The following is a 16338-nucleotide window of genomic DNA, read 5'->3' as shown; positions in this document are numbered from 1 at the left end:
ATGAGATAAAGGATATCTGTGATGATTGGATTCTGTCAGTCTGAAATAGATGATGTTAGTTATCACATTTGGTCATGAAGCACAGACGTCTTGTCTTCACCTCATTGCAAATCTATAGCTTTCTTCCTTGGCTAAATGTGCTTAATCCAGTGGTCTCTGTTCCTGAGAAACCTTAAGTTAGTTGCCATACAGGGGCAGAAAAATGGCCCATCTAGTCTAGCATTCTGTCTCTGACATTGGCCAGTGCCAGACGCTTCAGAGGGAATGAACAGAAGAAGACAATTTTGAGTGATCCATCCTCTGCCATCCAGTCCCACCTTCTGGCAGTTTGGCATTTACGAACAGTTGGAGCATGGGGTTGCACCTCTGATCATCTTGGCTATTGGCAAATAGGTACATAAACTGATATTTTTTTTAACCCGGTTATACTATTGGCCTTTGCAACATGGCAATGGCAACAGATTTCACAGGCTGACTGTGTTGTGTGGAAAAAGTACTTCCTTTTGTTTTTTTTAAAACCTGCTACCTATTAATTTCACGGGTGACCCCTAGTTCTTGTTTTATGTGTAGGGGTTATGTAATACTTGCTTATTCACTTAATGCATACCATTCATGATTTTATAGACCTATCATATTTTCCTCCCTCCCCCTATAGTTAGCTCTTTTCTAAGCTGATCGGTCCCAGTCTTTTTAGTCTCTCCTAATTATTTTCATTGCCTTTCTGTGCACCTTTTCCTGTTCTGATTTATCTTTTTGTGATGGGGCAACCAGAACTGTACCCAGTTTTCAAGGTGTGTGAGTACCATGGATTTTTATAATGGCATTACAATATTTTCTGTCTTATTATCTATCCCTTTCCTAATGGCTGCTAATATGAACCAATAACTTGTCCTCTAATTCAAAGTAGAAAATGAAATGTATTTCCCTGTGGATCCTGCTTCTAAGATTTGTTTGGCTGATCTTTACAGGCCTTCTTTACCAGAAGTATATTTAAGGCTAGCACAGGCACAATTATTTTTTTCCCCCCAGGGCTTCAAGAATCTAGCTCAAAAGTCAGGTGTACTGGCTTTGCAAATCTATTTTTATAAGCAGTCTTTTTCTAACTGAACAAAAGCACTGAATTCCATGGCATGGGTTAACTAATCAATCGATTATGATAGTGACGTGTTAGTGATTATGATAGCAGCTTAAAGTATTTTCTGGATAAATTTATTGAAAACACTTAGTTTTAGGCCAAGACATTAAAATTTAAGTTAGTTCTTTCTCTTGCCTCCCCTCTCTCCCCCCCAAACAACCCCCCCCCCCCACTTTTGGACTTCTACCTAAGTTACTCTGCTCCAGACAAGTTGAAAATATTTTGAGTTAGTAAATCAATTTCACGGTAAAATTTTCTTTTTGACCTGTTTGTTTTGTTTGCAAACATTCAAAGCAAGATTATCAACCACACCTCTAACTCCTGTCTTGCTCTAATTAGGACCTGTTGATGCTTGCAGTTACTATTTAAAGTTCTTGTGGCATCATCACTACCAACATGTATGTAAATAGGAAAAGCTTGTATCTATTCCCTTGACTAATTACTTACTGGTAGGAAGTTCCTAACTCCTCTTCTGATTTCAGCCCCTCTTATTGCTGCTGAAGTTCTACTGGGTCTGTTAAAGATTTAAAGAGCTTCAGCCAGAGCAACAAGACAAGTTAGAAGTCAAAAACTAGGAGGTGAGGAAATACAAGTTACAGAATAACAAGCAAAAGTAACTCTCCAGAGAGGTGAGGGTTGGAAGTGCTGCCGAAGCTGTGATGTATTTCCACTGCAGAGGTATTCTCCTCTCTCTCGTCTCTTTTGAGCATGCTTTAAAAAGTGGTTATCAGATTGTGCCAGGACTTCTACCAGCCTCTTATGTTAGACACGGCCTTGAGAGATGGGGTTAAATCTAGAGGAACACCTTTGCTCCTTCAATTAGAGTCAGAGTTCCCCGAGACCTTCTATTGGTCTTTCAGCAAAACCTGGCAAGATCCGCTCTCACTTTTCATCCTTAAGTTGGAATAAGTTGGGGCAGGGGGGAAAAAAGTCAGGCTCTTTTACAGATCAAAATTAAGTGTATGGTGGTGGTGTGGTGTGAAAAATCCTTTCCAGGTCACCTTTGTTGTGTTTCCACTTCCTTCTGGGCATGTGTAGCTGTTCCAGCACAAATGTTCCTTGAACCATGAAGTCTTGCAGGTTAATTTCTAGTAAGGCTTAGGTGTCAAGTCTGTATGATATAAACAATCTTTCTGCTTTGGCAGGAAAACATGTTAGGCTGCCATGATACTGGTGTATGGCATGTGGGAGTAGCTGTTGTGTTCTGACTTGATTTGTCAACTTATCTAAACAGGATCTTTTTCCTCCTCCCTCACCCCACTCCCAAAACTCTTTCCACACTTCACTTGGGGTCACTCATTTTCATTGACTCTAAAGCAAATTGATCATGAGACCTTGCTGCCCAGTCATCTGGACAGTGGACATGGCAACGGTGGGCAAACTTTTTGGCCTGAGGGCCGCATGGGGGTTCCAAAACTGTATGGAGGGCCAGGTAGGTAAGTCTGTGCCTCCCCAAACAGTCTGGCCCTGCCTCCTATCTGCTCCCTCCCACTTCCTGCCTCCTGACTGCCCTCCTCAGAACCCCCAACCTATCCAAGCCCCCCTGCTCCTTGTCCCCTGACCCCTCCCCACTCCCGGGACTCTCCACCCCTAACTGCCCCTGTCATAAACGGATAGTTAAGAGTTAATGGAACAGATGTACTTCATATCTCTTTTGCCTGGAAAGGGTTAACAAGATCAGTGAGCCAGGCTGTCACCTGACCAGAGGACCAATCAGAGGACAGGATACTTTCAAATCTTGAGGGAGGGAGGTTTGTGTGTGTGCTGTTAGTTTTTTGGTTGTTGTTCACTCTGGGGACTCAGAGGGACCAGACGTACAACCAGGTTTCTCTCCAATCTCTCCGATACAGGCTCTTATAAGTTCAGAATAGAGAGTACTAGGTAGATAGAGCAAGTTAGGCTTATGTTTGTTTTCTTTATTTGCAAATGTGTATTTGGCTGGGAGGCGTTCAAATGTGTATTTGGCTGGGAGGAGTTCAAATTTGTATTTTGCTGAAAGGATTTTAATTTGTACTTGTATACTTAGGCTGGGAGGGTATTCCCAGTGTCTATAGCCGAAGGACTCAGAAACATATTCCATGTTAAATTTACAAAGATAATTTTTACCTTTGTTCTTTCTTTAATTAAAAGCTTTTCTTGTTTAAGAATGTGATTTTTTTTTTTTTTATTCTGGTGAGACCCCAGGGGACTGGGTCTGGATTCACCAGGGACTTGGTGGGAAGGAAGGGGGGGAGAGAGGTTAATTTTCTCTCTGTGTTAGGATTACTTTCTCTCTCAGGGAGAGTCTGGGAGGGAGAGAGAGGAGGAGGAGGGGAGGTAAATTTTCCTCTCTGTTTAAAGATTCAAGGAGTTTGAATCACAGTAATCTTCCAGGGTAACCCAGGGAGGGGAAGCCTGGGAGAGACAACGGTGAGGGAAAGGGTTTACTTTCCTTGTGTTAAGATCCAGAGGGTCTGGGTCTTGGGGGTTCCCGGGCAAGGTTTTGGGGGAGGGGGTGACCAGATTGTACCAGGCACTGTAATTCCTGGTTGGTGGCAGCGCTACAGGTTCTAAGCTGGTAATTGAGCTTAGAGGAATTCATGCTGGTACCCCATCTTTTGGACGCTAAGGTTCAGAGTGGGGAATTATACCATGACAGCCCCCCTGGGACCTCACCCCCCCCCCAGCCCCTGACAGGCCCCCCGGGACTCCCGTGCCTATCCAACCCCCTCATTCCCCCCCGAACCACCGCTCCCTGTCACCTGACTGCCCCTGGAACCCCCTACACTTTATCTAACCCTTCCACCCCATTACCATGCCACTCAGAGCACCAGGGCTGGCAGCTGCGCCAGCCAGAGCCAATGCGCTGTCATGTTGCCCAGTAGGAGCTCGCAGCCCTGGCACCCGGAGCGCTAACGGTGCGGCGAGCTGAGGCTTCAGGGGAAAGTGGACAGCAGGGGAGAGGCCTGGGGCTAGCCTCCCTGGCCAGGAGCTCAAGAGCTGGGCATGACAGTCTGCTGTAGTTTGCCTGCCTCTGGGATATGGAGTCCCCACTCCATGTCTGCTCTTGGCACCCTATAATTGATTCCCACCCAAGTCCCCTTTTCAGGTTTGAAAAAACTAGTTGAAACAAGTCTTACATGCTGATGTCCTATGTGTGTCTTTTTTATATCAGTTTTGGGGAATGATGAAAGTGTACATGGCATAAATAAAATTCTGTTACTACACTCAATTTTATACTTGTTTGGTGATCTAGTCTTTAACATCTCTTGAATCCACTTCATTTTTTTTAATTTTCCTTTTGAAAGGCCCTTCCTTCTTCAATGGTGATAGTAGCAGTCTACTGTCCAGTGATAGCAGCTCTCTTCATTGTTCTGAAAATGGTGAACTACCGTTTGCACAGGGCATTGGATGAAGGAGAAATTGTGGAGAGGAATGCCAGTGAACATATGGACAGGGGTGCAAAAACTGAACAAGGCAATACTTCAACCAGGAGAACAGACAGCAATGGGCCCAGGTAAGAGAGCTTCATCTGTTTATGTGGTCAAGGCTGATTCTGCATGCACTACTTACTTGTAACAGTAGTCCTCATCAGTCTGATAACCGGTAAATCAAGGTAATGTGAAAAAAAACAACTGAGGATATTGGCTATATCTGTAACTTTGGATGTTTCAGGGAGTCAAATGGCTTTTTAAAGTCAATCAGGAATAGGGTACCAGGTGTCCTGATTTTATAGGGACAGTCCCAATTGTTGGGTCTCTTTCTTATATAGGCTCCTATTTATCCCCCCACCCACTGTCCTGATTTTTCACATTAGCTTTCTGGTCACCCTAATCAGGAACAGCAGTTGCCTGGCATTTTGTGAATTTAAGGGTGGAGTTTAATATGTAACGCCATATTCTCCACTTCCCATCTGGAAGATCCACAAGTTCTGTGCCTCTCATAGTGGCCCTGTTCCCAACTCCATGCAGAGAAACTTTTTTTTTTTTCGCGGGGGGGGGGGGGGGGAGGAAGACTGTTTAGGTTTGCTCTTAACTGAAGTTCAAAGTAGTGGAGGTGGTGCATCTCTTTAGAGATAGCATCACACTGTAGCTTTCTAGCTTAATAATAGTTCCAAAAATCACTACCTTTCAGATGTAGGAAATCCGTTAAACACTCAACTCTACCAGTAGATTCTAGATGGCTATAAGGGTATTTAATCAAATGGAAATTTTGGCTAAGATTCTGATTCTGCAAGTACCTTCTAATGATGATTATACTGAAATGATGTAATGGTCAGGTCATGACTGACAATATTTGGTGTTATGTTACAACTTACAAACATTGGCTAGCTAACCTTCACAACCTCCTTTACAGTTGGTAGGAATTATCTCCCTTCTACAGATATTTGGGATTGGCACATGGGGAGGGGAACTACTTGGTCAAGTAGTAAGTGACTTGGCCTAGACTAAAAATATCTGGTATTCTTTGATTTAGTGTGCCAAACCAGACTCCTCCACTCATGTGCCCTTTGTTTAAAAGGACAAAATAAAATCCAAAAAACACTCTTAATACTTCAAAAATTAACATGCTCTGACCTCCTTCCTTCTGAAGTTTGTAGCTGGTTTTTGCAGACTGGCCCTTTGAGGTGCCTGCTGAATACTGTTTGCTGAAGGTGAGCATGTAGAAAGAAGCCTGTCAATCTGGCCGTATATTTGGTGACAACAGCAGTTTACATCCTGTTTCCATTCAGAAACTAGAACTTAGAGCAAAAAGGGTTTTAAAATTCTGACTTAACTTCTTTGTGTGTTTGTATCTAGCTAATTAACTGCAGGGTCTGTCTTTTATGGGGTGCAGATGGATCATGAAATCCTTTTGAACACCCCTTGTAAATCTGAAACTTGTTTAAAAAAATTTCTGACATAGTACTCTTCAGCATAAATCAGTATGAAACACTTGCTTTTTTGAAAAAGCTTTTATTCTTTGGAGATAATTGGTCAAGGAGGCCACACACGACATTGCGTAGACTGTGCATGCAGTCACAGAGACAGTAGTAGACGGGTACTATCTAATAACACATTTTGCACCTAGTGTGTTCAGTTTCCAAGTCAGAAAGCCAATTTTTGAAAATGACAGATTGTCAATTCACTTTCGTGGACTTTAAACTGGTAACTTTCATATGAGAAAATTGCTGACTTCAATAAAATTGTATTTTTGTTTTTCCTTGGAAGTGGCTTTGCTGTAATGTTCAGTCAGGCGACTAAGCTTTCAAGATCTTATTTATGCTTTATTTCATTGTTACAGTCAGTAGCTGAACTCTGTTTCTAGCCAATTTAAATAAGTTTGTGGTAGTTGGCATTGAAATAACTGCTAATTTTTCCTAACATTTTCAAATTACTAACTCATATCTCATGACTGTCTCACTTCTTAATCTTGAACTTCTAGTCTCATTGTTACTACTTGTTGTGGACGTATCTTTTGCATTACGTTTTCTTCCCATTTGTGTGTGATAACTTTTTCTGCTTCTATGACTCTTGTTCTGAAACTGGCAACTTCTCTCACACTCAGAATTCACTTGCAGAAGTAAACAGACATCATGAATGGAAAAATTCCAGTATTTCATAGGGAAAACAAATGAACATATAATTCACCCAAGATTATAATTGGTTGTAAATTGAAGGTCTGAGTTTTGAGGAGTTGCAAAATCCTTTTTAGATGCCATGATTTGAGTTTTGAAATCCATACTTCTTCCTGTGCCTGCAAAAATTAGGTTTATATATTCCTAGCTTCAGTAATGCTGTGTCAGTCTTTTATATTCTGCTAGGGATGACTGCTGTACAACTCTAGGTTTGCTTGTGTGGGGGAGCCCTAGTGGAGTGAACTATTCCTCATGCTAGCTTTTTGTAGCTCGTTTAAAAGAAAGCTGTGCCAATTTTGCTCAACCCGGCCTTCTGTAAATTCACACTGAGAAGTAATGTGCATGCTAATATACCTCTACCCCAACAGAACGCGACCCGATATAAGATGAATTCAGATATAAAGTGGTAAAGCAGCAGGGAACCCTGGGCCCTTTAAAGCGCCACTGACCCCCGCTGCTTTACCGCATTTTATCCGAATTTGTGTGGAGCCCCAGGCCCTTTAAATCACCACCCGAGCCCCGCTGCCAGACCTCCAGTGGTGATTTAAAGGGCCCGGGGCTCCCAGCAGTGGCTGGAGCACCAGGCCCTTTAAATCACCGCCAGGGAAGCTGGCTCTTGCTGGTACATCGTACCAGCCTGAACCCAATATAACGCAGTCTCATCTACAAGATGGTGAGCCTTTTTGGCCCCCGAGGACCGCATTATATTGATGTAGAGGTGTATTTTAAATGCATGCAACATTTCTGAGTATGCTACTCAATGGGGGCAAAATGAGAATATTTTTGCAAGGCATTATTATACTAGCACAGTTGCAGCTGTAATGTATACTGTAATTAAACTGAAATGCTCATTTTAACTTACTTTTACTCTTCATTTATTTTAAAACCATTTAAGGAATATCCACCATTTTAGCTAAGACTGAAGTTAGTGATCCAGAATTCAGTGTTCACTTTCAACCATTGTTGATGTTAGCGGGAATGCTTCGGCTTAAAGAATAGTTACTTGCTGCTATATACCTTACACTGTTGAGCCATGCCAAAATGGAGTCCCATTTTCAAGTATTTCCTACTTTGTTGGAGATAGGGCATATTTATCCCATTCATAAACTTTTTTGCAGAAGGCTCTAGTTTTGGGTCTATGCAGGCTGGCTGAAAATCTTTTAATTTTAGTTTAAACAAGATTCAGTTTATCCTGCTCAAAATCCTCTGGTCTTAATTCTTAGCAGCTACTGAGTTTTGCCATCTTGGAGGGTAAGGGAAGGCTCAGATTCAGGTGGTGGCTGGGGACCATTCTAGTTCCCAGCGTGAATTAGAATGTCTTCAGGAACTGCTTTGCCTTGTCTCCAAGAGTCATTGCACAAATCCAAAATAGCCAGATTGCCGTGCGACCAAGCCTTCCTAGCATGGCATACGGTAAATGAAGTAGAAAATGTACTTTGGTGTCCATTTGTTCACATACCTTGAAGTTTAAAAACAAACAAACAAACCACAAACAGCGTATTAAATCAAAACTTGAAACGTGCCTTTTGAATTACTAGCAAATATGAGTAAAGGTAATGGGAATAGTGGTTTAAAACATCGTATTTCTTTGTACTTTTTCTTTAGTGACCCTGGTGGAGGGATTGAGATGTCTGAGTTCATACGAGAAGCCACTCCCCCAGTTGGCTGCAGTTCACGCAATTCTTATGCTGCTCTAGACGCAAACAATCAGGTAGGAATTAAAGCTAATCCAACTACTGCTATCTAATCATTACTGCAGTCTTTGTTACTGTTCCCAGTAAGCTTGCGGTCCCCCTTTTTTCCATCAAAAGAAAAGCTTAAACAGTCTGCTCTGTCGCCCTGTTCTTTTTTAATTTCTTTGTGAAACACTTCGTCAGTGCCCTAGGACCAATCGTTGAAATGTCTTTTCTTTCCTACTAGTCCATTAGCTCTACAACTTCATTTCTTTGGGAACTTCTTACCTAGTACTTCCATATTAAATTCACTTTTTCAGTTTCCCAAATGGCAAATTTCATTTAAATTGCTAAGAAGATTGAATGGAAGTTTCTTCCTAGGAAGTTTTTTCCATTACTACCTTGTGTGGCTATTTCTTGTCGTGCTAACTGGCTTTTTTGAGAGACATTACTCTTGACACATCAGGGGTAGTAGTCATAAATGTTGGCTAAAGGGAACAGAGCAAGATAAGACGATGAGAGTGGAGAGATGCTAAATCTCTCTCATTTCCAGAAGAACTGTGCCAGTGTCCCAGTTACTTTGATCCTCTGATATGTTTTTGGAGGATTGAGGGGAAACAGAGTGGGGAGGGGTTATAATTATGGGCCACTGTAGCCAAAATGGCAAGGTTGTGTGAATTTTTCGGATTTCAGTTTTAATGTAATTGTGTTATGCACTACTTGTTTCTGTAGCATTATGTGGGAACTTGAAAATGAAGTGTGTTTACAGCAAAGAAACATTTCCTTCACTAAATATATATACTCACTTTTTATAAGGTTGATCATACTGTCTTGTCCACCTATCTTGCAGAAAGTACGTGTCATGGCTTTCTGTTTTCCTCTCCCTCCCCATCAGGACAGGACTGCAAGAACTTGCTGCTAGCATTTAATCTTTTCAATAGAACAAGTATTTTGGGATTGTGGGAGGAATATATTATAATAACAAGAGGGCTCTTTAAACCAGTGTTGGAAATATATATAGATATCTCTCCCATGGGCGCAGACTAAGTTTGAAGGGAACTCAAACATTTTGTGGCTTTATAAACACTCCTCTGTGATTTTGATGCACTGGTATGACTGGTAGTGTTTAAAGCACATGGAGAGGGCACAAGCTGTTTTCTGCTACTTGTAGCCCCTTTTTTTTTGTGCTTTAATGCTAACTGCACAGTGTTCTTTGGCTCCATGATGGAGAAGGAGGGTTGACTAAAGTTGCATCTGTGCTGGCAAAACTGGGACCTGCTATTCTAAAATCACTGAAGCTGTAATGACTGAGCATAGGGACAGTAAATACCTGAGCCCTGTGTATGGCTTAAATGCATAGGCAAAATTCACTTTTTCCAGTGCTTATGTACCAGTTCTGCTTGTTCAGCAAAGAACTTGAAGGCAGCAAGATTTACAGGAGAAAATAGCTGGATTGTGGCAGTATGACCTACATCCTTTCTAAGGATGATGCTTTACATAATCCCTTTCTGTTTTCAGCTGCCACTCCTTTTTGCTTTCTGCTCTATATTCTTTCTATCTCTTCTTCCATTTTCAAGTTTGAGCCTGTCAACCTTGATAGTTTCCCTTTCAAACCAGTAAATCGTGAGCAGAATAGTGGAAATGCTTATAGCAAGTAAATTCTTGTGGCTTCTCTCTTTTCAATGACTATTTTAGCTGAAAGTATACTACTATCACTATGTATTTGACCTCTTTCCTTCTGTAGTGCTGAGTGGAGCTCGACAACAATTTTTCGTTGGATAGAAAGTTCACAGAAGAATGCTTTTTTTGAGACACTGAAACTATTTGAAGATTTGAGTTGCTGAATTTAATGAATAGTTTCAGCTGAAATTTTTTTTGGAAATCTGTTCCATTTTTGCACTTTCAAAGGAACAGTTTTGGAAGTTTGTTTCGAAATGAAATGCTGATTCTAAATAACATCTTGTTTCATTTGATTTGAACCATCTTTGTTTTGGCTTTTTGTTTTAAAAAAAAACCAAAAAACCCTAAACACTTCCAGTTCAAAATAACAGAATATTTTCCTGGATTTTTATGTCACTCACCAAACTGGAAAAAAAAAGTTATTCACTCAGCTCTAATGTTGAGTGAGGAAGCAGAACTTGTGTGCATGCTTGTGTGGCTTTTTAATGTGCCTCTACCTCGATATAACGTGACCCGATATAAAACAAATTTGGCTATAATGCGGTAAAGCAGTGCTCCGGGGGGGGGGCGGGGCTGTACACTCTGGTGGATCAAAGCAAGTTCAGTATAATGTGGTTTCACCTATAATGCGCTAAGATTTTTTGGCTCCCAAGGACAGCGTTATGTCAAGGTAGAAGTGTAGTACTAAAGAGGTGAACTTCAACTCCACTGAATTGTTCAAAAAAGTGGATTATATACCCTCCTGCAACTTTATGAACTATGTCTTCACTTTACATTAAAGAGAGCATTCTGAAATAAAATGTTAGTTTTAAGGCTTGAAGGTAAAGAAGTGTATCAGGCTTTCTTTAGACATTAAGCAAATCTTGTTTTTTTTTAACTAGTAGTTGCAAACATGCAAACCCAAAAGTATGTTTTGGCCTTGCTCAGTAAAACTTGTATTTTGAATGTATTTGTTTTCTTAGGTTATATACTTAATGATGATCATTTGACACAAAATATATGTGAAGAAAGCTAAAAATTCTTAATAAACACAAGCTCTAGCTATAAAACAGCTACCTCTCTGTAAGATTTATAAAACTAATTCAAATCTGTTAGATTTTTCCTAGAGTGAGTGTCTTGGTCTTTGTCTTTTCTCTTGTCACCCCTTCGCTGGAAATCAGCCATTTTAACTTGGTTCTTAAATGCTTTTCTTAAAGGGAAGGGGTGTAATATGGGGGGAGTGGGAGCAACAGCAGAAAGAGCCTGCTAATCTGCAGGCTGAGATAACTGCCCCTAGTCAGAGCACAGGAGGAGGTATTCGTTGCTGCTGGTCTGTTTTTGAAGGAGTCTGTGGCAGTGGTGGTTGGGGAACTGGGGAAGTGGCTTGGGAGTGTAGCAGCAAAACCAACCAAGAGAGTCAGCTCTGTGTGTTGGAAGAGTTTCATCACTCTAGGAGTACTGACGCCCTTCATGCATAAAAATTGAATAGCTTGTGAATGTGTGTTCTTAATTTTTCTTACAGCTGCATAAATGCATGCTATTGTTACTGTGCCGTCCAGGACACAAAGCTAGAATTAATGTGTATCCGCCATCTCTTTTTATGCTTATATTGTAATCTTTCTAGGTCAGGGACTCTGTTCTGTTTTGTACAGTGCCAAGCACAATGGGATCCTGGTCCATGATTTGATTTCTTAGGCTCTATAGTAATACTTTTCAGATCTGTTATTAATTGTATGCTGCAGAAGTAGTTGCCAAGAACAAAGCTGATCAAGTAGATCAGTTGTGTTGATACTGGATACGCTTTTGGGATTTTAGCGTAACTTGTTAAGCTTTCATCTACAATCAGTTATAGCCATACAGCTTGTTGGATAGATTTATGCTTTAATAATATAGTCATGATCAGCAGTTGTCCAAAGCTGTCTTCTGTAACTTGGACAATATCGACTCCCAGTGTTGCATAGGTGGATCTTCATAACCAGTATGTCTCTGCTTATTATTTTAAATGGGTTTAAGGAAATAGTGACAAATATTTCAATGTCCATTTTTTTCTTGAACTGTTATAGGCTTTATCACCATAGGCATCTATAGCCTGACGCTTGTCAGCCTGGCAACAATGTTGTGGTTTATTTCAATAGGATAATTTATAGGGAAGCTGTCAGGTTAAAATCTGCATATTTAAAAGACTGAAGTCACTACTTCCAATAGGTATAAAGAAAAGAATGCAACTTCGTAATAACTAAGGCCCTACTTGGATTGTGGGATGACTGTCAAGTAATTGCAGCTGAGTAGCAGACGAGAAATGGAAAATCATGAAAAAAATAATAATGGATCTTTATTAATTGCAGTAATTTGAAAAAGCCAGAGAAGACCTATTCGTTTAAGAAAAATTTGCTGGAGCAGTATAAGCACTAAGTATTGTTATGCATATTTTTTTTGATAACCAGACATTTTGCTTCAACTATTTTACTATCATTAATGCCTGGTTGACATCAGGAGCCCCAGCCCCTGTCAGCTCATATAAATGGGGTTCTACTGTATTAATTGAGAAAGTGTGTTGCAAAATTCAAAATATATGCTAAATTGTGTACTGTGCAAAGTAAGCTAAAATTGTGATGGAAGCCTAATATTGTGGGATCCATAATATTGCAAATTAGAGCCTTAGTGTTAACTCTTGAATAATAAATTAGACGGCTTACCATTCACAGACAGTTGTGAAGACACGAAGGACTTTTAGGTGCCCAACTTCTGGCACCTAACTCCCATTTGTGCCTTTGGAAATCTCCCTTACGTGTATAAGTAAATAATGTACACATTGCAGCACTATGAAACTACAGTCGCCATGTAACTCAGAAAAGGCTTACTCTGTTTTTTCTTGTTTTTAAAATGTGCTGTTTCCAGATTGGATCAGGATTAGCTCGTCTTGGAACAGCAGCAACCATCAAAGGTAAGATTCTGTCTATCCTTGATATTGCCTTGCAGGAGCATTTCAAATCAGTTTCGATGTGGTGTATCCAAATCCTGTCCACCATCTTTACCTTTCAGCCTGCCATTGTTATAGGGATGGGTGAGTATGCTGCCTGCTGACTTGAAAACATTCTTAATTCTTTGGGTGTTGTGATTACAAGTGCAGAGAAACTTTTTTAAACTTCTCTGGGAAAGGAAAGCATAGAAATTTGTCTCACTTCCTAAAAGATGCTTACTTGACTTTTTTTCTCCTCCCTCACTCTCTATCCTTTCAAATACTCATTTATTACTTATCCCGCAGCAGTTGTTCCACCTGCTGCAATACTTTAACTTAATATTACTGGATGCTAAGCATCCAACAAATAAGGAGAGAAGTAGTATTGTCCAGAATAGCTATTTTAAAATGCAATTTAGTGGGAAAGATTATTTGTAACAGGCAAAATGGAAGGTGGCCTCCTTAAATGTGCAACTTTTTAATTTAAATAAGGAAATAACTGGTTTTCTTCCCTGCCCTGCTAGTTAATCTATGTACATTTTTATCCTCTTGATGGTTCTGTTCACGCTTCAACAGTGTTTAGCCACTAGTGTGGCTGTATTTGTGCAAAATTCTGTTAGAGAAGCTATGCACTAGTGTAAACTGTCTTGTACCAGTGCAGCTTAACATGGCTTCAAACTGTTGAAGCTGCAGCAGTGTTAATCACAGTTTATACCAGTGTGTTGTGTCTGTGCTTTATTCCAGTGGCTAAAAACCCTGATGTAAACAAGGCTCAGGGAAAGTCACAGTATTTTGTTTCTGCTAGTCTTCATTAATCAGAGTGTTGCTTTCAAAAATAGGCAACAAAACACCTAAACTGTTCAAAGCAAATAACTTACTGTCTGCAAAATACCTAGCTTACTGCATTACCTGGCAAACTCCTAATATGCTCCGTCTCCTGTTAGAGAATTGACATGATTGCTATTTTGTGAATTTGCATTTCAAGCTTATTTTAAGGGATATTGTAAATTTACAATCCAGTAAATATTCTTTAAAAAGTAGCTTCAGGTATTTCACCTACCTCTGAGCAAAACTAAATTTTCAGCAGGCTTTCATTTTCCTATTTCTCTCTAAAAGAATATCCCTTTCCTTTCCCACTTGCTATATTGAAGACCCACACAATCAAAAGCAGAATCTGCTTATACACAAAGTAAAACAAACTGATAAAGTAGACACTTTTCTCCAATTCCTTTCTATTACAGTAATCTTATGTTACTTAATTGTGGTAGTTAAAACATTTTCAAGCAAAGTGACTAAGCTGAGGTCTTAGTGCAAATTTTGAATCTTATGTTTAGCATCTTACTTTTAAGTGAAATATTTAAAAAACGTGTACCCTCAATAGATTTAAAAGTTAATATTTTGAGCACTAATATGCGTTTTACAATATATAGGAGATACTGACACTGCGAAGACTTCTGATGATATCAGTTTAAGTCTTGGCCGGAGTTGTAGTCTTTGTAAAGAAGGGAGTGAAGAACAAGGTAAGACTTCGGATTTATTATGCTTTAATCTGGCATTATGGTCCATGATTGCCATAAAACTTCTATATCAGTATGTACTTCATTGGGGCTATTCAGTCCTCCTAATGTCACTTTAATAAATGTTAGTTTAAAACAACTCAAAACCTCCTAGTTGGTCATACCAAAAAACCTAACACTTCAGTTAAATGTCAGTCTGTTACACGTAGGGTGACCAGATAGCAAGTGTGAAAAATCAGGATGGGGGTGGGGGGTATACAAGACAAAGCCCCAGATATCAGGGCTGTCCTTATAAAACCGGGACATTTGGTCACCCGAGTTGCATGAAGCTCATGCTGTGTCACTATTGATACTGCTGGACAGAATGTGGATAATTCATTTATTTTTTAGATGGAACCAAAAAGATGGTGTCTTGGAGTTTCTCCTTTTCTTAATTAATTACAGTAAGCCCTTTGGGTATACAGTGTGCATCCTCTGAAGTTCACCCTCTGCATGCATGCTCAATTTTCTGGCATCGTCCAAAGGGTATTGGATGTATGCTGTATGTTCTGCCCCTTTGCCACTGAAAACTCTCTAAAAGGCATGACACTGGTATAGTTAGGTACAACTTACAAAAGGTTAGTAAGATTTTGGAGTGGGTTTTTGTATTTGAGGCATATTTACAGCAAACTGCTTGCAGGATCAGAAACTGTATGTTGCAGCAGTATGTGTGAGAACTATTACTGTGATGCCTGAAAATGTGTGATCGTGCATCCTTTCATTGCATGTTAACTTATATTCTATGATTGTCAGTAGTTTTATTTTTAAACCTGTTTTCATGGGTTTATAACTTCATGAAAAAATCTTGTTAGATGTGAAGCTTAGTATAAACTTGCAGCCTAGAGAATTTTTTCATGGTGACTTCTCTTAGTCATACTTCAGAGGAGTAGTGCACCTAAGTAATGCCTAAGTATAAATTTCACCATCTTACTCAGTAGGCAGAGGTGAAAGTAAGCTGGTATGGTATGGCATACCGGCAAGAACCGGTAAGGTGTGCCAGACTGGACCAGCTTCCTCGGTGGTAATTTAAAGGGCCCACAGCTCCAGCCACTGAGGGGAGTCCCGGGCCCTTTAAAGTGCTTCTGGAGCTCCAGCAGCTGGGCTTGAGCAGCACTTTAAAGGGCCCGAGGCTCCCCATAGCATCCGGAGCAAAAGCTCAAAAGGGTAATAACAAAATGTTTTTTAAATACGTCAAAAAAGCAGGAAGCCTGCTAAACAACCAGTGAGGCCCCTGCATGATTGAGATACAAAAGGAGCTCTTAAAGACGATAAAGTCATTGTGGAGAAACTAAATGGATTCTTTGCTTCAGTCTTCATGGCTGAGGATGCTAGGGAAGTTCCCAAACCTGAGTCATCTTTTGTAGGTGACAAATCTGAGAAACTGTCACAGATTGAATTGTCAATAGAGGAGGAGGTTTTGGAATTAATTGATAAACTTAACATTAACAAGTCACCAGAACCAGATGGCATACACCCAAGAGTTCAGAAGGAACTCAAATGTGAAGTTGCAGAACTATTAACTATGATTTGTAACCTGTCCTTTTAAATCCGGCTTCTGTACCCAGTGACTGGACGATAGCTAACGTAACGTCAATATTTAAAAAGGGATCTAGAGGTGATCCCGGCAATTACAGACTGGTAAATCTAACATCAATGCCGGGCAAATTAGTTGAAACAATCGTAAAGAATAAAATTGTCAGACACACAGAAGAACATAAATTGTTGGGCAAAAGTCAACATGGTTTCTGTAAAGGGAAGTC

At 40.2% G+C, this 16338-nt stretch overlaps 1 protein-coding gene across 4 annotated transcripts in view; it reads left to right on the top strand.

Annotated features, from left to right (window-relative positions):
- The window catches only part of PCNX1 (pecanex 1), a 133393-nt gene that overhangs the window by 6551 nt on the left and 110504 nt on the right, over positions 1 to 16338 (top strand). For all 4 annotated transcript variants that reach the window (XM_030559669.1, XM_030559668.1, XM_030559667.1 and 1 more), the window contains exons 2-5: positions 4423 to 4631; positions 8337 to 8442; positions 12962 to 13007; positions 14453 to 14542. In XM_030559669.1, coding sequence (XP_030415529.1) covers positions 4423 to 4631; positions 8337 to 8442; positions 12962 to 13007; positions 14453 to 14542 — 451 coding nt within the window. The remainder of the gene's footprint in view (positions 1 to 4422; positions 4632 to 8336; positions 8443 to 12961; positions 13008 to 14452; positions 14543 to 16338) is intronic.

This window comes from Gopherus evgoodei, chromosome 4 (assembly GCF_007399415.2).
Source record: "Gopherus evgoodei ecotype Sinaloan lineage chromosome 4, rGopEvg1_v1.p, whole genome shotgun sequence".
Taxonomy (NCBI): Eukaryota; Metazoa; Chordata; order Testudines; family Testudinidae; genus Gopherus; species Gopherus evgoodei.
The sequence above is the reverse complement of the archived record's forward strand: the minus strand, read 5'-3'. Positions and strand labels throughout refer to the sequence as shown.